This window comes from Vicugna pacos, chromosome 35 (genome assembly GCF_048564905.1).
Source record: "Vicugna pacos chromosome 35, VicPac4, whole genome shotgun sequence".
Lineage (NCBI taxonomy): Eukaryota > Metazoa > Chordata > Mammalia > Artiodactyla > Camelidae > Vicugna > Vicugna pacos.
The window spans coordinates 26415118-26437146 of NC_133021.1; the positions used below are offsets into that span (position 1 = coordinate 26415118).

At 41.5% G+C, this 22029-nt stretch overlaps 1 protein-coding gene and 1 pseudogene across 3 annotated transcripts in view; one reads left to right on the top strand and one right to left on the bottom strand.

The window, feature by feature from the left end:
• The window catches only part of NEBL (nebulette), a 310669-nt gene that overhangs the window by 282350 nt on the left and 6290 nt on the right, over nt 1-22029 (top strand). The window contains exons 24-26 of one of the 3 annotated variants that reach the window (XM_072955280.1): nt 1875-1967; nt 3207-3356; nt 21140-21246. In XM_072955280.1, coding sequence (XP_072811381.1) covers nt 1875-1967; nt 3207-3356; nt 21140-21246 — 350 coding nt within the window. The remainder of the gene's footprint in view (nt 1-1874; nt 1968-3206; nt 3357-21139; nt 21247-22029) is intronic. The other 2 variants (XM_072955282.1, XM_072955279.1) reach the window with 2 other exon arrangements.
• Nucleotides 7239-9182, bottom strand: LOC140691559 (dnaJ homolog subfamily C member 4-like; annotated as a pseudogene).

Genomic DNA, 22029 nt, shown 5'->3' on the forward strand with positions numbered 1-22029 from the left:
TTAACTGCTGGGTTAACTTCATCTTTAAAGGTAAGAGTTTTTGGAACCAGTGAAAGGCCATTTAGAGATGAGCTGGGTGAGGAAAGTGTACATTTGATAGGGTACTGTCTTCTTGTGAAACAGGGTACTGAAGTTAGGCCCCTGAGATACCTGGGTGATTATTAAGCAACTCTGAAAGTAATTTCCAAAGAGACGTTCCAAACGTGTTTGTAGGCAGTGGATAGCTTTGCTGACTCCCCAAGTTGATCGCTTAAAAGGGATCACATTAAGTTAGATGGGTGAGTTGTGATATTTTTGTTGATAGTAACACAGAATTAAAGTTTCATTGTTTTGTATGAACATCTTATAAGGGATAGCACAGAGGGTCCGATCCATCCCAGGAGAGAGGAAATGCTGAAGTCTGCCCAGCTTACCCCAGGGTCCTACCCTAGATCAGGGGCCAGGAGTGACAGTGAGATCCTTGCTAAAAACTGTGAGATTTTCTAGACTTTGAACTCAGAATTCAATACTCATTACCTTTGAGATAGAGGTTATTTTTTTTTAAAAAAAATATGTAAGATAGATCTCTAAATTATTCACTTACTGGGCAATCCAGAAGTCAGTTTATTTCTTCTTATTGGAGGAAACTATTCTCCATGGTGGACTTGGCTATGAAACCACATGGAAGTACATTCAGCAGACACTTAAAGTTCTGAGCCAGGCATGGAAATACAGGTTAAGAGATTTTTTGGGGTAATTCAGACTGAGCCAATTTGTGCTGCTTCTGTTTTTGTTGGAGGCTCTGCTGCTTATTGGTGGTGAAACCTTGGCCAAGCTAACTTAATATGCCTGTGCCTCAGTTTCCTCATCTATAAAATGGGGATAGTACTAGTACCTGCTCTACTATCTTAGGAAGCTTAAGTGACTTATGTTATAACTGAGAATAGTGCCTGGCAAGTGGTAAATGCTACATAATATTAATTAAAGACAGACAAACCAATCTCCAATTCCAGCTTAATAATTAAGTCTCTTTACTTGAGCTCCATTTCTGCCACGTGTCTGTAACCAGGTTTTGATTTTCCCATTGTTGACACAACACCCTACAGATCATTTCAGAACCTGATAACCATTCATTGGAGAGACCGATAAACCCAGAAGTTACTAGATTTAGATTCTGCCTCCAACTAGAAGAAGAGAATAAACTGGCTGGCACAATCTGATTGCTGACTACAGCAGAGAGCTAATCTGTGGTCTACTGACAGCAGGAAGCTGCTCCTTACTCATCTCTGCATCCCTCACTGCCCCTTGCTCAGTGCCCTGCTTCACTGAACTCCTATAATCAGTGCACTTTATGTGGGTGAGCCCGCGCTCACGGGCTCAGAATGAAAAGTAGGCCTGCCACTTCCCTACATTTCAGATATTTGTTTCTGTTGTTGGGAGGGAAGTTTTTGATTCTTGTTTCGGTTTGTTTTCTTAGACAAAAACCTTGCAGTGGCTTCTTATGAATTACTCACATGTTCTTAATCAGGAGTTTGTATCAAGCACTTGACCCGTTTCAGTGTGTGGAGAGCACGCGTGATCAGTCAGGCATGCAGGGAGTTGTCTGGTGTGCACGCGAGTTGGGTGGTGAGTCCCAGGCTCCCCATAGAAGGTCAGTGAAGAATAAACTAGGCAACTTAAATTTGATCACAAAGTTTTCTTAGCAAATCCTACGAGTGTGGATACCTCTTCGTTCTCTGCTGAGGTCTGCCTCACAGTGGGTTTGCCTGTTACATGCTTGCTTTTTATATACACCCCTTTCCAGACTTTTACTCGACTCTCTATGGTGCTAACCTTTTTTTGTTTGTTTGTTTTAATTCATTCTTGATTTGTTGATTTCTTCCTTTTGGTAAAAGACCTCAAAGTTTGGCGCACAGATCCTGGCTCCATCTTCGACATTGACCCCCTGGAAGACAATATTCAGTCTAGAAGCCTACATATGCTCTCTGGTACTGCTTATGTCTTGCGTTCCTCCCCATTTATGTGGTTTTGTCCTCCAAGTAAAGCTCCTGTGATCTGTGGAAGTTCACTGTGCCATCTGTGTAATACAAATTTTTAAGTTGGTGATTTGAAAAACTGAGAAAAGTTACTGTGCTGTTTAATATATCATTAATCATTTATGAAAACAAAACTTGCAAAAGGGCAATTTAATATATCCTAGATTAGTTTGTTCTAGATTTATTTAACAAGGTGTCTAGAGCTTACTTACATCTGCTTTTTATTAGTTGAATGTGACTTTATAGGTTTTCTGGCCTTTCAAATGCCGCTATTTGGGTTGCACTAACTGCTAAGACGTAAAGGAGATTTGTTTCATTAAAAACACAACATTTTTAAAGGTATAGTTCTTTTATTTAAAGGATTATATGCAAAACAATGAGGAGATTTTCTATATAGCATCATAAATGCTTTCAAATAAAATAGACTTTCTAGTATCCTTAAAGTTTATCTCTGAGTTTTTATTTAATGCAAAATTTGTAGTGTACATAGGAAGTTGTCTTGACTTTTAACTTAGACTGGTTGATGTTTATAATTAAAAGCAAAAACCAAATGGTTTGGATATTTGGGTGTAGCGACAGCATGGATTGACCCTTCAGACTTTCAGACCACATTTCGCAGACTGAAGCTTTGACAGTTTTACAATTATTTTTAAAAATATAAATAGATACATCATTTAGGTCTTATTCTGCCCCCTGATTTCTACTCTAGATTTAATTGTTGACATCAATACAGTTGAAAGCCCAGGGCGAAGTAGGGATTCTAATACTTTTTATGGTTAATTTGATCCACATAATCAGCCAAATTGTCATTTAATTTTCTGCAAATAAAGAAAAGGCAACCAATGCTGTATTCTTGGTGATATTTGAAAACAATTACTTATAACCAAATATTTTGTTAGAAATTCACTAGCTTGCCAGTGTTTTCTTAGTTCTTGTCAATTTCCCATCTCCCTTTAAAATCTAGGCAGAAAATGAGTATAAATGATCATTAAGTCATTTATACCGTTGATGCAGTGTATGCTGCAGTTTGGGAATAGGCGATTAGAATTTATATTAGCTGAGCTTTTGGATTATAATTAATAAGGGGCTATTTTTCTTCCTTGTTAAAATTTTTAAGTAATTTTTTGTTTCTTTTTTTTTTTTCTTCAAGTCATTTAATCACAAGTATGAATATTTTTCCCTCCGATATAGAAAAGGCAAATCATTACAGGAGACAACGATCTCGATCTCATTCGAGCAGTACTTTTGGTACAGGTCTGGGAGATGACAAATCAGAAATATCCGAGATTTACCGTAGCTTTTCCTGCTGCAGTGAGCTAACAAGACCGTCTGATGATGGAGGTATCTCACAATAACCACTCTCAAAGAAAATTAATTCTTTTTTTTTTTAGTGTGTCACAAGTGTGTCTTTAATAAATTCTTTTGCACAAACATCTGGCCTAGGTGTATATGAACATTTTAAATTATGTTTAGAAAATTGAGTCTTTTTTTTTAAAACCACTAATTTGCATATCTGCATGCCTGCTTTTCCTGTCTTCACTGTTTTCACGACACATAGATCTTTAATGGCAACAAGGTCTTGGGATCTGCTATGTGAGTCTGTTTCACAGGCGTTGTATATGATAGATACACAAGCCAGAGTGGAAACTTGAGTTCTGTGGAGTTTGTATCTGATTTCCATTAAGGAAAATCAATCTTACACTTATATTTGAGTGGTTAAGAGGTTGCTTTGAATTTGTGTGTTTAAATATTGATATACATTTGCAGACAGAGTTAGATCTTGCCAAAAAGAAATACTTACGATATGAGATTTTTTTTTAATGGAAAATACTATTGATTGTTAATAATCTTCTCTGTATTTTATGTAACCATCCTTTTCTTCCTCCTGTTTTCTGCATCCAAGCTGGTGGATTTGGTCTAGAAATTGGTAGTTGAAATTGTTTTGGATATTAAACTCCTCCTGCTGCCATGGGGAGGGGAAGAGGACTGAGCATATGAGAACAAAAGGATTACCGAATTTCCTTTTCAGCCAAAGGCAGAAATCCCTAATGCAGGAGATTTTGAAGTTGAGCAATTTAACATCTTGGGGGGAAAAGGTCATGTGACTGAGGACCTGATGAAACTAGGAAATCTCTTATAATTGGGTAATTGATTTTTGCATTCATTATAGGAAAACACCTATGAAAATAAAATCAGTTATAGTCAATACATCTTAAATGATATATTCAGATTGGCCTTAGCTTGGTGGAAAGGTTTTTTTGTCCCCCTTAAATTTCAGATTTCTTGAGATATAATTGGCATATAAAATTGTAAGCTATGTAAAGTGTACATCATGGTGATTTGGAATATGTATACATCACGAAAGTATTCCTTCCATCTAGTTAATTTACATATCCATCACCTCCCATTTTTTTTGGGAGGGTGGGCAAGAACACTCTGTCAGCAAATTTCATTTATACAGTACAGTGTTATCAATTATAGTCACCATGTTTTCCATTAGATCCTCAAACTTTATTCACTATAGAGCTGAAAATTTGTGCCCTTTTACCCATCTCTCCATATTTGCCCCACCCTTCGACCTCTGGCAACTAGTTTCCTACTCTGTTTCTATGACTTTGACTCTTCTTTCTTTCTTTCTTTTTTTTTAAGATTCCATCTTTGGTAGACAATTTTTAAGAATCTCCTTTCTCTATGATTCTAATGAAATGTTTATAAACTAGTGTTGCTTTCTTGTAGATAAGATTGACCTGAGAGAGCTCCCCTTTCTGTGTCTGGTTCTCTAACAAATGATTCAGTAACTTTTTTTTTTTTTTGGACTTGGGGCTATTGACTTCTCCCTTCAGTGACCTCTGTGGGTCTGGAGATACAGAACAATGTTGATGCCTGATGAAATAAGTAAAACCCGAAGTAAATGTAAGAACAGATTTCGATCAACCTTATTTAACTTTATGGAACTCAGCCTCCTGGAGCTGGTGTCTCTCCCCAGTGCAATGCACCTTAGAGTCTTTGTTTTGTCAGGGACCCTTTTCATTCACAGCATTCACTCCTTTATTCACCAAACATTTATCCAGTGACTTTTGTACACCAGCCAAGAGCATGGATCTGGCCATGCCTATAGCAGTGAGCAAGAGAGATATACATCTGCTCTGAGGGGCTTGGGGTCTGGTGGGGGACGCTGACATTAAGCAGATACTTACCCAAGTAATATATAATTATGAACAGAGTAAGTGCTTTGAGGGGAGGGCATGGGGGTACAAGGTGGGATTCCATCTGGCCTTGATGTCAGGGAAGCCTTCCCCAGAGAGGGAAGATTTCAACTGAGATGTGAATGCTAAATGGAAGTTAACTTGGCCAAAGGGGCTCTGGGAAAATAATGTTTCTCATAGAAAGAACAGAGCAGTGAAGTGGTGCGTCAGTGAGACTTTCAAATGGAGGCATGGTGCCGGCAGTCAGAGTTCAGGGGAGGAGGCTGTGCTGGAGATAACATGGAAGTCATCATCTGTGTCCCTGAGAAGGTCTTGGATGGGTCTATGCAGAGAAAGATACCCGCAAATTTCTCAGCTCCCTCTACGCCAGGTTCACGTGTCTCCCATTCCATTCTCTCCTCCGAGGCTGCGTTATAAAAACCCACTGCCATTGGTTTATCTCCTCTTTCTCTTCTCAAGCCACTACTCCTTTTTTCTAATTAGTTCTAATTATTACGCCAAATTGAATAAGAAAATATCTCCATTAAAAGAAGGTATGCATAAATATTCTTGCATTTGCACTAGAATTTGAGTAACACATGGTTAAGAGGGAATAATTACTTTTCTTTTAAACGGAGGAATTTCAGACTCTGTGAAAGATGGCAGGGGGGAAATTGGCAGGAAGCAGTTGTCTCAGTAACTTAAAAAATGCCTTTTAAGAGGAACTGACTCTGGAGACATTTATAACCCGTCCTTCTCGGTCACCTGTTACAAGGCCAAGATGCTCTGTGTTTGGTGACATTTCCAATTTTGGAAAACAGATACTGAGGTGTGAAGCAAGAGTAAAGATGTACCAGTAAGTTTTATAACATTAGCACAAGTGATGGCATGCCCGCGGGGTATCTGTGTTAATTCAAAAAGATTTTAGGATGCCTGGGGACATGCTCCTAAATTCATTTATTCTGCTGATTGGCACCTTATGTCTGCCTTCAAACGATTAGTGACATAGCAAACCTAATATGTCCCAAACCACCCCCCTCCCCACTCCGCACTGTCCCCATAAAATGCTGCTGCTTTCTGGGCTTCCCAGCTGCAACTTTCCAGATACTCAATCCAAACCCTTTGGGATCACCCTCCATGCTTGTCTTTTACTCACATCCTCAGCCAAACCGTTAGCACACCTTGCCAGCTCTCCTGGGAAAAATACATCCCAAATCTGACCGCTGTGCCCACCTCTGCCTGGCTGCTTAATTCAGCTGCTGCCCTCTCTCCCTGGGTCATCACAGAAGCTTCCAGGCTAGTTTTCTGCTTCCGGTCTCATCACCCCGAGTTACCAACCCTCTTCCCTGGTCTGTTCTCCACCTGGCAGCCAGAGGAGCTTGTGAAGCACAAGTCAGATTACGTTGTTCTGCCACCATTTCATTCTGAAAGTCACCCAGATCTTCACCGTCGCCTACAGGACCTTCATCTGCTATGGGCCCAGCTGCCACTCTGAGCTCACTTCCTGCCGTTCTCCATGCCCTTGGCAGCTCGGCCACCCAGGGCTCCCTGCTTTACTCACACCTGCCAAGAAAGCTCTTACCCCCCCCATCGCACCCCAGATATTTGCTTGCCTGGCCCATTTTTCTTCATGTTTCTGCTCAGATGTCAATTTATCAGAGAGACCCTCTCTAACGACCAGAGATAAAACAGCATCCCTTTCTGTCCTGTCTGGTCCTTTGCTCTTTGCTTTTTTCCTTCATAGCACTTGACACCCACCGAGATATACATTTATCTGTTTATGTGCTTGTCCATCTCTGCTCCACGGGGACAGAAACCCCACAAGGGCTGGGATATTGGCTGTTTTGTTTACTACTCTCTCTCCAGCAGCTCTTAGAATAAGCACTCAGCAAATATTTGGTGAATGAATGAAATGGTCAGATTAATATTCCCCCCCCATTCCATTCCACTTTTTTTAAAAAACAAATTGAGATATAACTGACATATAACATTGTATTAGTTTTAGGTGTGCAAAAAATTAATATCTTAAAAACTAGAATTGCATATATAAATGTATGTAAGTTTAACTTTTTTTTAAATAAAATTCTGTTGCAGAAAGCTTTCAAGAAAATTCTTCCATTTTTGTTTGGATGATGTTTTGATATGTTTCAGTGACATTAAAGCAGAGCTTTAAAAAAAAACCCTAAAATGGAAACATTCCCAGAGTATTTTCTTTTCTGATGGGATGGCAAAGAAGTAGTATCCATGACATCTTGGTTGCTTTGAAATTTGGGGTCCCCTTTGAAATGTGCACCATGCTGGGCCCTGGGAAGGAGGTGCTGAGTGACTCCGTAGAGGGAGGAAACTTTTATGGTGATGACAGCTGTTTGATGAAAACCTTTAGTGTCCTTAGTTAATCATATGTGTTTGTTTAAATACTATTCTAGAAATTGAAGAGGATTTTGGAACAATACTCGTTAGTAGTAAGATGAAGAAAAAAGAGAATGTTCATATAAGTATTTAGAAATGCCATTTTTTTCTTCCAGATTTTGCTGATTTCTTTAAATTTAGATTAGAATTTCATTTGATAAAATGTGTTATGTCCCAGAAAGACGTCCTTTAACATCAGGCTGTCTTCCTGCCGTGCAGGTGGTGTGTGTGGCGGGGCAGCAGTGGACAGAATGCTGTGCAGGGAGCAGGGGGCTTCATCCTGGCTCTCCCACTTGTTGGTCTGGGTTCTGGGGAGGCCACCTAACCTTATTAGGCTCAGATTCCACATCTGTAACAAGAAGGATGTAGAACAAGTAGCTTTTCTAAGATGTTTTACATTACCTAAGTGCCATACATTTAAATAAACTCTTTTTCTTTTTTCTTTCTCTTCTTATATGAGGAAGTGTTTATGGCCTGAAGGTGATCTGTTTTACTTGTGAATTAAGTGGTTGGGCAGTTATGAGAGTCTTGGTTTCAGGGTCCTTTTGCTGAGTTACAGGAAATTCTGGTTGTTAGGACAAAGGGTTAAACAATCAGCTCATTTCCTTGAGGCAGAAGTATAATGTTTGCATCGCTCACATTTGGTTTCCATAAGCATTACATAGAAGCCTTCTCCTTTACTTTTTTTTTTCTTTTTTAAGTGCTAAGAATCACCTTATTCCATGCGTTTTGGGGAGTGGGGTGTCCCAGGAGGAAAGCAAGCAGGGAGCATGCCGCAGCCCCATCCAGGTGAGCGGCTCAGGGTCTAGGGCCAGGGGGCACGATCCTGGGGCCTTGAGGAGGCCCTGGTGGTGGTTGTAGCTGCTGTCTCTGCTGCTGCTCCTGCTGGAGCCTGGCTCTGTTGGCCCTGGCCCTTGCCGTGGCCCGAGCATCGCTGTAGATGGCTGTGATGATCCGATCCTTTTCATCCATGAAGCCACGGTGCATCTGCTCCAGCTTCCCGAAGGCAACATAGTGCAGGACCCTGCCTGCCAGCGTGATCATGAGGCAGTACCCCATGTTTGTGGGGCTGCTGCCTTGGCTCTGGTCCCTGAGGCCTCACACCATGAAACTGGGCCCAGTATTGTGCACTGGGGGGGGGGGGGGGGGGTGTCCAGGAGCTGCGTGTTTGATGAGCAGACTGGGATGGGCTGTGGTTCCTAGAGACTTCGGGGAAGTTGCCCAGCGGAGCTGGCGGTCATAGCTGCGCCGGCTCTGCTCCTGGCTGAGCACTTGGTATGCTTCACTCAGCTCCACCAAGCGGCCGTGCGGGGCTGGGTTCGCGGGATCCCGGGCAGGGCGCAGCCGGGGTGGGGCAGCACTGCCATCATGTCCTTTTCCACGCCCTTTTCCGGGACCCATTCTCTTTGGACTTGGAGAAGAAAGCTCGTTTAACTTCTCCAGTCCTGGCACCAGGATGCACCCCCAACAGTTCACAGTCGTTACTGGAGCCAGAGCGCTGCCGGGCGGCGGTTGCGAAGAAGCGGGTGGGAGGACTGCGGGGCCACGGCCGGCGCGGGCGCAGGGGCCGCATGGCGGCAGGCGGGCCTCTGGTGGAGGGAGGCCGCAGAAAGGAGTGGGATGGGACCAGGATGCGACCAGCCTTCAAGCCCTCGGGGAGGTGCGTGGGCAGAGGGAAGGGGCCTGGTCTCATTTACTTGCAAAGGAAAACAAACTGGCCCGGGGAACCCAGGAGCGGGTGGGGCCTCCTTGCTCAAGACCAGTTGCCAACATCCTAGCCCTTCCCCGGCTCTGAGCCGGGCGTCCGCGCCCTTCTCCATGCCTGTCTCGGTGTCTGGACAACCAGCCCCGGGCGCCGATGCCCCCCCACACCCGGGGAGCTGGGGAGGCGGGGGCAGCTCCTTTACGTTTTTATCATTATTTTAGTTACGCATTTTCGCATGATATTTTCCCTTCTTGCTTTGATGGCTTAATGTTTTCATTTTCTCATGTGATTATGTTGGGCTTTCTGTACTTTTCAGTCTACTTTCCGAGGTATTATGTTACCAAAGGGTTTGCATTTCCCATCTCTACTGTGTTACTTTGATTCAATCAATGAGGCTTTCATTTAAACGTCATCTATTTTTGTTTTGATCCTTGAGTAGTGTTATTTGAAATTATCTTTGTAGTCTTTTGGTATTAGATGATGAGGTTAAGGTATTTTCCTTTGACACACAGTTCCTCAAGTGGAAATAAGCCTGATGGTTTCTGCTTATTTCACTGAGAGCTTTTCTTTGATCTTCGTGTTTATCTTTAGGTCATTTGCCCGCAACATGTATTTGCCTCCTGGTACTGCTTTGTATTTCTTCGAGTTTCATTAATTCATAATGTTTTGTGTTGCTGGTATTTTTATGTTTGCCGTCTCACCCAGTGTTTACCTTTCTCCGTTTGAACTTGTGTTCAGTTTTGCTTCAGGTATTTTTTGTGTGTCTGTTTTCCTCCAGAGTATACAGGGGATGGGAGTGTGATGGGGAAGGAAAAGCAGGTGCGCTTTTCAAAACAGACATTTCCAGTGCTCCAACCTTGTGAGCTTTTCCATTTTGCTGTGAAAGAATCTTACTGGGATGACCTAGTCCCGTCCGAACTGATGGAGAAACAAGTTTCTGAATTCCAGGCTGTGCTTATAGCCTCCCATCCCATGTAATATGTCCTCAAAAGAAGTTGCAAGAGATGCTTCAGTACATTCTGGAACTCTCAGTATATTGTCTGTAGGCATGCCAAGAGGGCAGTGCGCCAATCAGGTAGCCAGTAGCCCTGGTAAACACCCATAACTCTGTCAGTTCTTTCACCAAATATTTATCTAGTATCTCCCATATGTGTGAGATGCTGGAAACACAAAAATAAAAGATACAGTTATTGTCTTCAGAGAACTCACGTTCTGGCGGGTGAGCCAGATGCATAAACCCATTGTGCTCAGGAAGGCATGATGATGGAGTAAATAAAATATGGAGTTAGAATTAGCCAAGCAGTGAAATGGGAGAAAAGGTATTGTAGGCAGAAAATTAGCACCTAAAACAGTACCTGTATTAGACACTCAGTAGATACTGTTGAATATATAAATATATTCAAATCAAATTTGATCTGAAATATAAAGAAACAGCTTTGCTGCATGTGTTAAAACACTAAAACCTGGCATTCATCTTTATTAGTGTCTAAAGTTAGACTTGCAAGTAACAGTGTTATAATAACCCTCATTGTAATTTTTTTGAAAAGCAGTCATGTAGGGTGTATCACCAGAATGTAGCATTGTGACCTGTTTATTACAAAGCCTGAGTCAGCTAATGACCTTTCATAATCGAAAAGTCAGTCAATTATTCCTACGTCAGCACTTCCATTCTGATATGAATACTTCTCTCTCCGTGTTTTTGTTTAGGGGGACATCTGTCCTCGGTAGAGACTCAGGAGAGTAGAAGTGCCTATCAGAACTCTGGAATTCATACCTTTTGTGGTTTCTGTCTCAGGGTATTCTGGTTTCTTTGATCATGAAGTCCACAGAGACAGGGAGTTGCACGTGCTATGTGGCTTTCCTTCCAGTCCCAGCACAGGGTCGGGGTGCTCAATCAGTAGATGGTGCATGGAAGGAGGCCAAGGCAGGAGCAGTCATTGCTTTCCCAGCCTCAGTGAAGACCCCTAAGGTCTGCCTTAAGTTCCTCAGAACAATAGCCATCATTAAAAGCTGAATTTGCCATGACACTGGGAACAGAAATATTAACCACAGGCACCATAATAAACTATTCATGTGTTTTGAAAGTGATGGATATGAATCCACCCAGCAGTGTTTCAAAGTCCTTTTTAATATGAGCAGTGTCCATAAAGTCACAGTCCTTGGCCCAGTATTCACATTCATTATTCTGTTGATTCTCTTTCCCACTGAGGACTTATATTTTGTGATTTAGAGACGGCATCCTGCCCCAAGTTCATGTTACAGGTTTTTAGTGATGAGCGCTTTACTTAAAGTTAGATAACCAGAAGAACCTGTAAGAAAACATGCTCCTGATTTTAAACTCTTTGCCTTCATTGAAAATAAACTCCGGTATTTCTATTTTAGCCACGAATTCAGTTTTTTGATTACTGATTGGCAACCCCAATCCCCTGGAAAAAAAAAAAAACTAACTCCTTCCTAGCCTGACTTCGGTAAAGAAAAATACATTCAAGAAGAGACTCCCAGTTGTGTTATTTCCCTGCTGTTTTTGAGTGTTATTTCTGATCCGAATTTGAGACGTTGGCTAGCAATGGTCAAAAAAAAAGGGATGAATTAATATCTTCATTTACGTTTAGGAAGATTTAAAGAGTTGATGGTTGAAATACCAAATCTCTGTGATGAAACTAATCTATAGGAAAATGAATGATTCCTTTGTAATGTAAAATCCAATTAGCAGAATATGACATGATTCTATTTAGTCGCTAGTAGTACGTCTATCCTAGAAAGCAAGCACACGGTGTAAACTGTTAGAAACTTGTGGTTAGTTCTGTTGTTCCCCCAACACAAAGGTTCAGGATTCTGATTGAAGTCCTTAAAAAAACTCCTCTCTCTAGTATCAGTAGACTTGGAATAAAAGAAACGTTGTAAGTTTCCTTTTCTGAGTGTGAAATTGGGGAAGGGCTCAAAGACTAATGAATAGCACTTGTCCCAAGACGCACATGTGTCTTTCATTGATTTGCCAAAGTTAAATCAAAGTGTTCCATATGTGTCTGAAGGAGAACCATCTGACAAAGTAGCAAACAATAAAAACTTTAAAAATGTATTTCCTGTGAAGCTGAGTTGACTGGGGAAAAAGAGAAGGTTGGACCATCAGGAAGGATATGAATGGCTGCAGCACGTGTGTCAAGTTGGTTGACTCTGGAAGAGCTTTGTAAATTCTAAGTGGCTTTATGAATTCATCACGTAAAGGAGAGAGTAGGCATTCTTGTTTTGTTCTTTATTATTCATTATTGCGTATTGTTAAACATTGGCAATAAAAGTGGAAATGGCAGTTTTTGTTTCCATGGCTCAACAGCGATATCCAACTTGGATAGCAGACTGAGTGTACTTACATATGTACGGTTCTGTCTTACGTGTAAAACAGTAAAGTCATGCTGTTATCTCCGTAGTCACGGATTTCCCTGTTCTCCCCCGGCTTCCTGTTTCATCCAGGTGCCCCACCTCCTGTGGCCCCGAGCCCCAGGCTAGTAGGTCATGGGGGTGTTAGGTCCTGACTTTGCGGGAACCACTTAAAATGTCCAGGGGCTGAAACAGCTGGGTGATGTATCGAGTTTCTGCATTTTGTTTGGTCGGTCCTGTTGCCCAGGCGCGGTGTTGTGCGCTGCTTCTCCTGTGGCCAGATGTCCCGTTTCTTGTTGTCTGACCTCCTCTCTCGCTCACAAAAGAGCCCTCATCTGCTCAGGCTGCATTTTTCATTCTGGTTCTTGAGCTTTGTCTTACATCACATCCTGACACATGTGTACCGAACTTGCTGTTTGCGGGTCTGTTTGTCAAGCTCTTTCCTACAGCCTGTCTTGTGTCCTTGTAATTGTGCCTTAGGTCACAGTGACCCTCTGCTCACCTCCCTGCCTGACTGTGGCTCTTCGTACCTGCCTGTTTCTCCGGCCCCAGCCACTCACCTTGAACTTAGAGCTTGGGCTCTGGGAGAGCCGGACAATCCTGAACACTCATTTTCCCACATTTCCCGACCTCCAGTTCATGTCAGGGGTGCAATGAGTCAGTTTCGTAAATGTCCATTGGTTAAAAAATTATATTTACTCGTTCACAAATGCAGGCAATCCTCAGCCATGTCTAGGTATGACATTGGGTGTGGCTTGTCGCTTAGAAGTCTAATGTAAAATTACATTGTGGATTGATGGTATTCCCTAAGAGTCAGTGTTTGAATTGATTAGTAGGAGAATAAACCAGATCATTGCCCAGCTTTAAGTCTTTAAGAATACATCACCTATATTGATATAATTCGTATTTATAGATAGTCTCTTTAATGGCGTAATGAGATTTTCTTTCATTGTACTTGAGTGACGGTGTGTAAGATTGATTTACACAATATCTGCAGTAGTAGTCACTGAGGAAAATTGGGATTTGCTGTGAGCTGACTTTTCAGTCATAATGTGTGTGCAAAAGCTAGTCTCAGCGATACGGTTCACCTAAATGGAGCAGCGTCCCTGTCTACCTGCTGTCCTTACGTTCCTTACTGCTTTCATCTTATCAAAGAACTGCCCCAAATTATATAGTTGTTGTCAGGAAACCACATACACGCCCGTGCTGTACGTTCCTTTCTTTTCTGTTTTTGTCTTGTTTTGGGGGATAGCGTGCACGTGCCTGTAGACACAGACACACACCATATGGATTTTGTGCTGTAAAAATATTGTTGAAGACTCTGTAACTTGGAGCAGAAATTATTTGCTCATCTTTGGGTTATGGTTTGGGTTATGGTTACAAGGTGGGGAGTTCATTCTGGCTTAGGTAGCTAAAAATTAGAAACAAATCTGAGAAAAAAACTACACAAGTCGAAATTTCAAATCTCAATATAGGAGTAAATTGGTTAGATTATTATAGCAGGTAGTCTTCAGTCCAAAGTTCTCTAGTTCTGTTCAAACCAACGTGATGTCTTAGCTCAGTTTTGTCAAAGAACATTCACAGACTTAACGATTTCTAGAGGAAAACCAGTTAGCTTTGAAATCAAAACGTACTGCTTTGCTGGGCCTCCGAGACAATGCTTAAATGGCAGGTAATTTAAAATATAACTGATTGTGTGTCTTTTTCAACAGTTAGGAATTGCAGAGTCCTAAAACAGTATTTTAGAAGTTCTCACTTGAGACAGCCAAGCCAAATATATAAATGAAATGGTCAAATGTGATGTATGTATGCATAGTTCTGAAAAGTACCTAACTTAACGTATGTTTCCTTTTGTAATTAGCAGGTAATTAAGAATCTTTAAACATTCAACTTGCGTTTGATTAAAGCGACATTGTAAGTCTTATCATTTAAGTTTAGGGAAGAAAATGGTTAAATAGTCTCCTGGACTTAATTGTATTTTCTGCTGGAGTCTTAGCGTGTCTGTGGGAGTGGAGATTGTCACTATGCTGATGATGACTGGGGGAGGTAACATGTTTCGGGCAGTGTTCTACAAAATGATTTTGAAAATTGTTAAGTGGCGTCATAATGGGGGCCTCCACTGCCCAGTGGGAAGGTGGCTGATGTCATATTCGGAGACGTGATGGGAACACAGACCTACAGTTACTCGTACAGGATCAGGTGATTGAATGACAATTGCCCTGGGGAACTAGAGTTGCCTCTGTAAGCATGAGAAACCTGCCTTGCATATCTCCCCAAACATTAAACCTCTTTTTTTTCCCCTTTTTTCTTTCCCTTCCCTCTGACTCCTGGCTGCCCCACGGCAGGAATGCATAGCTCACTGCTGCATCTTCCGAGTTCAGATCAAGCCCCCACTTCTCCTAGAAGCTCCTCTCAGACCACAGTGCTTCTGAGTTTCCAGTGCTTCTTTGTAAATTACTCTTGTGCTGTTGTGTCGTTTCTTCCGTCATCACTCTGGTGTGGTGTAGCCCATAGTTTGGTTTCTGGAGTCAAGATTGCTGGCATTTAAACACCAGCTCCCACGTGGCTCTGATATTTTTGACCAAGTTGCTGAATCTTGCTAACTTTCAATAGATTCTCTGTCTGTAAAATGGGCATTTACCGTCTGTAAATGGTGACGATTATACCAGCTAAGGCTTGTGACGCGCTGGGCACAGAGCCTGGCATGGTGTAAGTAGAGGGACCAATGGTGCCAATTTGCTAAGACCAGAGGGGTTCCTGGGAAGCAGAACTTTCAGTGCATAAATTGGAAAAGTCCCAAGCAGACTGAGTTGGTCTCCTTAATTGTAAGCATTTCATTTACGTTATTCAAATTTTATTGTGTCCATATTTTGCATTCCTTGGGAATCCTATGTTACATCTTTCCCGCAGCAAGTTTCACAGAGGCACGTGCCCAGGCGTTTAAAGATCTTCATGTATCCTACATTTTCTTAAAAGAGGTTTGCAATACCTTATAGTAATAAAACTCCTCTAAGACTAGACTAGAAAATGAAAACAGAGATGGCATGGGAGTCTAGAAGGAGGAACTGTTAGGAACGTAGCATTGGCTTGAGGGATAATTTTTGATTTTGCAAAGACATTTTAAAAATTGTACCTCAAATGACTGGAACAGTGCAGATAATAAAAGAGATTAACAGTTAGCTCCAGGAAAAAGTGATACATGAAAGAAAATAGAATCACAGATTGCTACTGTTAAATCAAGCGATCAAGCCATCCGGAAGCACCCCGTAGCTGCTGGGCTGTCTTGCTGCCCTTCTGTAAATCCAGCTGCTAAGGACACAGAGACACCTTCATGACCCACCACACCACAGGCAGTGTGGGCTTCCCGGGGCAATGATCCTCCTCACCCCTCCGTCCCCAGGTTCTTCCTTGGAATGAACTTGGTGGTGGGGGTGGGGTGGGTCCTGGGAGCCAGCCCAGGCAGGTGCAGAGCGCACAGTGGGTCTGTGTCACTGCTGAGAAGTGCTCAGCTTAGGAGACTCTGATCTTGTCTGGGGATCACCGCACACCTGCCCTGCCTTTGCCCCGCAGAAGACCTTATCAACCTGGTTAGGGGGCAGGCCTCTGGGGAGGAAAGGGAGACTTTATCATCATAAAGACATATTTTTGGCTGCAGTCTCCCTTTCCTCGCAGATGGTGACTGGGCCCTGCCCTGCTCTGCCCCAGGGAGTGGGGGGTGGGCTTTAGGAGTCTGCCACCCACCGGTGCTGCCTCATGGCGTTTCCTCGCCAGGCGTGCTGCACGTTGGCCTCCCAGTGATCCCATCAGGAGCCTCCTCTCGGCTCAGCTTTCTTCCCACGATCCTGGGCTGAGTCCCGGGTTAAATGTCTGCCTCCACGAATAGAGACAAGTCATGGGGCAGCTGGTGCTGTGCTTTATTTAGCCTGTTCCAGCTGCTCTCACAGCAGGTCCTAGACTGGGAGGATTGTCTGTTGATTTCTCACAGCTCTGGGGCCTGGGAGGCTGAGATCAGGGTGCCAGCATTGTCAGGGCTGGTGGGAGCCCTCTTCTGGGTCATGGACCACCACCTTTTCCTTGTGTCCTCACATGATGGAAGGAGAGCTGGCTAGGTCTCTGGCCTCTTCTCATAAGGGCACTAACCCCATTCATGAGGGCTCCACCCCCATGACCTCATCGCCTCCCCAAGACCCCACCTCCAAATACCATCACGTTGGGGGTCAGGATTTCAAACATATGAATTTGGTGGGATACAAACAGTCCATTCAGGGGAGGAGAGGGAATTTGGGAGTAGCATAAATAGTGTCCCATGTGCCCCTAAATTTGTGTCAGGTGGAGAAGAAGCAGCCGCCAGTAGCGTAGTTGTTCCTCACTGTGGCTGCCTATTTGAACCACTTGGAAGATGAAAAGGATAAAACACCAGGGTCCACTCACTCCCACTACCACCCCAGAGACATTTAATTAATCTGGGGGACTTGGACATAGCCCGCTTTTAAAACAGCTCAGGTGAATTTCATGTGCAGCCAGGGTTGAAACTCACTGCAAGTGACTGAAACCTCCTCTTTCCTCCTTTCCTCCCCACAGTTCAGGGCCCATGCCAGAGCTGAAAATTTAATGTATGAAATAGCCATGATTGCTTTTATTTTTACGTATGATTTCTAAAGTTTGAGCAATTATTTTGTATCATGATGTGTCACTATGCAGAGATGATCGTTCGGTTGCCTTCCGGCTTCATCTCCCAGCCTCTTTATTTTTATTCTCTAAAATGGGAATAGCACCTGTCTGTTCTGCTACTTAAGGGCAACACATAAAGCACCAGGTACACGGAAGATGCTCCCTGTCTCCCCCCACCTCCTCTGTGTACCTCCCCAAGAGTGGACATTTTTTGAGGGGATGCTTTTCTACTTTTATTTTGGGTGCTTTTCTTTGATTCATTTACTTTAATCTTTGCATGTTTACATAAATGTCCTTATTTTTTTTTCCAGTTTCAAATTTGTGAAGGTCCCTAAAAGTTTTTCTTTCTTCATTTTCGACTTCTGTTTTATGATCTTCTTGTCTACTTACTTCTTCATCTTGGTTTTATCTCCTTCCATTGTAAGAATAAACCTTAAATAGGAAATATGAGTGTTGTCTGTTTGTGGGAGAATTTACCGTGCACTAGAAGAGAGATTTTGGTTTTATAAATATTATGGGACATTTCAAATAGAGCCTGAAGTCCTTAGTGCTGGAGTCAGCTTCCAGATCTCTTGTCAATAAATCTTACCAATGCGAAGTGAAGGTTGTGTTTTGTTGTTGCCTTAGAATAATGAAAGCTATTGTTTTGTGGCTTTTATGTTTTGGAAATAGAAACCCCCAACCTCAAGAGTCTTGGGTTGGAAGACCATCACACCTTTATCATCATCTGTACCAAGGCTTGTGGCATCTGACCACTATTTAATAAAAAGGGCACTGTGTGTTCTTCTCTTTCATAAGAAGTCCTTGTTTGTGGCAAAATTAGGCTAACTTCTTGCTTTTGCAAAACCCTTTGAATTCTATATTTTCGTGGAAGATAATCTCATACATGGAAGAGCTATCTTTTACCCAGATTCTTAGTAAACCCAATTTCCAAAGCCAATGCTTGAAATTTTCCTTTTGCTTGTTTCACTTATGTTTTATTAAAAAAATTCATATAAAAAACAGAACAAGAAAAAAAGCAATGTTTGTGCCTCTTTCTAAATTTGCTTTTAGTAAGTAGATTCCTCTGAGCTCTCAGTTATATTTTTCATAGTCCTGATAGGGGTGTCCTAAAACCTCTTGTATTGTACCAGGTATAGGGGAGATAACAAGGTTTGATAACCCCAAAGAGACTTTGATTAAATAATGTACCTAGAGAGGAAGATGGAAAGAATCGATAAGGCATGAGGAGAAACCATACAAGCAAGATAGAGTGTATTTACTCCAAGGTTTCTCATCCTAACCTCTCCTGCTCTCTCCAGCCCACCCATGTTTAAGACGAATACGTTACTTTCTCTGCCTTCTGTATTTGACGGTCGCTACAGATTCCCTTTGAAGATCAGGTTCGAACAATTGAGGAGGCATGAACTTGTGTCATTTTTAAAAGCCTAAGTTAGAGAACACCGTTAAACGACAGTCCTGAGTTGTCAGTACTGATGGGCACTAGCTGGGGTTATGAGGTGCAGCCTGTGCAAACGTCAGCCTATTACCACCTGCGAGATAGCATATTTGAGATTTTTTTCCGTCGTTGTCCTTTCCTGCGTTTTTTCCAAAATATTTTAAGGTGATTGTGCTTGACACTGTACATCAAAATGTAAAGATTTTAGTTCAAAGCGTAACAAAGGATTAAAAGCTTAATTCTTGTTTTAATGTTAAAGGGTTGCTTGTTTAATCTTAAGTATTTACCAATTAAATAATAATGGAGAAATGACTTGTTTAAATGGATAAAACCCAGTTCAGGACTGCTGGCCTGGGGATGCAGTTGGAGGCATTGACTAATAATGTATTGAAGGAAATGCTCTAAGTATCCGGAGCCATTTCCTTAATTGGGCAAAGGCCGGATGTGCGGGGCCATCACGGCTCTGGGAAGGCAATTGTTTTTGTCTCTTATGCTTGCGTACTTTGAATGGAGGGGGCAGTGATAATTGTTAACATTTATGCAAGCTTACCAAGTGACAGGCAAGGCCATGAGCTCTGTGCACACAGGGACTCTTAAATATTTGCTGATGGTCAAGAGGGTAAGTGAATGAATGGTCAATGCTTCCGGCTTCCAACACAAGGAAAAGTCTTTTAGTCAGAATTTGGTCTAGATGTTTGTGGGAATTTCATTATTTTTTCATCATGAGTGAAGTTTTTTTTTCTTTTCTTGGGGGAAATGGGGGAAGTAGTTAGGTTTTTATTAATTTATTTTAATGGAGGCACTGGGGATTGAACCCAGGACCTCGTGCATGCTAAGCACACACTCTGCCACTGAGCTATACACTCCCTCCTCTTCTTGAGTGAATTTTGACAATGTCCTTGACATCTATTGACATTAAATATTTACACCGAGTTGACAGAGTTAAAAAGTGCTAATTTCTGAAGTATTTGATGTTAAATCACTTTATAATATACTACTGGGCAAGTAAAGATCTTTCTCTAGAAAGGCATTAAATAAACACAGTTGTAACAACATTGTTATATGAATTAACTCAAGAACTATTTTTTAAAAATCCCCATTTAACCTAATATCATAATTATCTGGAGAACGGATTAATGATTTGTAATTTTCTGATGATTAAACTTCCTTAAAGTCTGATGTTCTCATATATCATTAGAATGAATGTGCCACTTATAAAACATTAATTATTCATCATGCCCAAGAATTACATCTGCTTTATTCTTTTATTATAATAACTGTCCTAGATAAATCAGCCTCTGATAATTACTTTATATACTCAAACTGATTGAACAAAGATGGCAACCTATTATGGATTTTTATAGCGCATATATCTATACAAGTTTTACTAGTGGATCATATAATTATTCAAAACACAACGAAGGGTATGCCTACTAAAATACTGCCATATAGCTCATGATTATGGTTAAAAATGCTGAAACATACTTACAGAGAAACACACACTCTGCTGATTTTGTGGGATCTTACGTAGCTCCTGTGTTGGTTTCTCTAGAATTCGGTCTTCTTCAAAACTGGAGCTGTCTTTTACATGCCATAATTAGTGGTGGAAACAGCCCAAACTAAGTGAATACTATCTTTTTTATGTAGAAGGATAATGTTTATGAAATTCTTTAAGTGGTTTGGTTCCTCAGGCTTTTGTAACATTACTCAGCTGACTTATAGCCAAAATACAATGGGTAACTCATAGATTCTAAATGAAGTTTTCCTCCAAGAGTACAGACTAATTAACTGCTTAACAAACTTTCGTTGCTGAACATACACTATGGTTACCGTGTTTGTAGAGGTAGCATTCAGCTGTATGTCTCACAATATTGAAAGCATCCATTTTTAGGTATCCTATGAGAACAGTTATACACTGTGATTGGTTTGACAATCCAGTTAAAGTCCTTTAAATTTCTTATTCTTATTTTGGAAAAATGCCTACAAGGATCACATGGCCAAGTGAAAAATGACTTTGTTAAGTGACCAGGGGATATTTTTGTTCTATATTTGTGTTATTTTAATATAGCATCTGCAATAGAATAATACAAGCATTTCTAATACATATTTAACTGCATGTTAAACTGATTACCCATATGTGTCCTTCATTACGGAAAAGTATGCTAATCAAGGGATCACTTATAACATCACTGCTCAAATTTCACGTGGCACTGAAAATGGCATTTTGTTCCGGAATTGTCTAGCAAAGCATGGTGTCACTTAGGGCTGGGAAGGGGCTTTGTTTTGAGGCTGGGTTTAAGGATTCTTTGTGTGTGTGTGTGTGTGTCTGTTTAATGTCCAGCACCTGTTCTTCCCGGAGCCTACCAGCAGAGCCATTCTCAAGGTTATGGGTACATGCACCAGACCAGCCTGCCATCCATGCGGTCAATGCAGCATTCACCACATCTGGTGAGTGTCCACTTGAAGTGTTCCTTCTTCCCTGCTCTTCCCATTTTATCTCCAGAAGATAAATGCACACAGAATACAGTTGAATTGAATATGATGCCTTTTATATAAAGGATAAATGGTGACTTGTATCAAGACATATAGAAGTAAACTGTTGGGAAGGGAAGGCATGATGTAAAAACATGTAAACAATAAAACATACAAAGAATCTACCAAACGTATATCCTAATTGTTACTTCATGATTGGAAGTAGTCAATTATGATCTTCATCCAGTTAAAAAAGAGCACAAATATTTGGGCAAGTTAACTAGTTAGTTGAATGGCCACTGAAACCTAAATGGCATGGCCAACACATGTCTTTGAGTCCTCCCTTCTCCTGGAAATCCTGGAATGCTGAGTCACTCATTAAATGGAGAGTTTGGAAGCAGTGTTCTAGGTCATTTAGCCAAATGTGGCATCTTCTGCTGCAATTGCTCCTCCAAGTTCCTGCCACAGTCCCTTGGCCTTTGAGCCCTTAGAAGCAGGTGGCCCTTCTAAGCAGTTTGTAAGATATCTTTTTATTTAATATGTTTTTTTGAAGTATAGTTGACTTAGAATACTATATTAGTTTCATGTATACAACATAATGATTTAATATTTGTGTAGATTATGCACCATACAAAGTTACTGCAATGTCATTGACTATTTTCCTGTGCTATGCATTACATCTCTGTGACCTACTTATTTTTTTAATAACTGGTAATAAGGTATCTTTAATCACTCTAAAGTTCTTTGAATCTCAGCCAG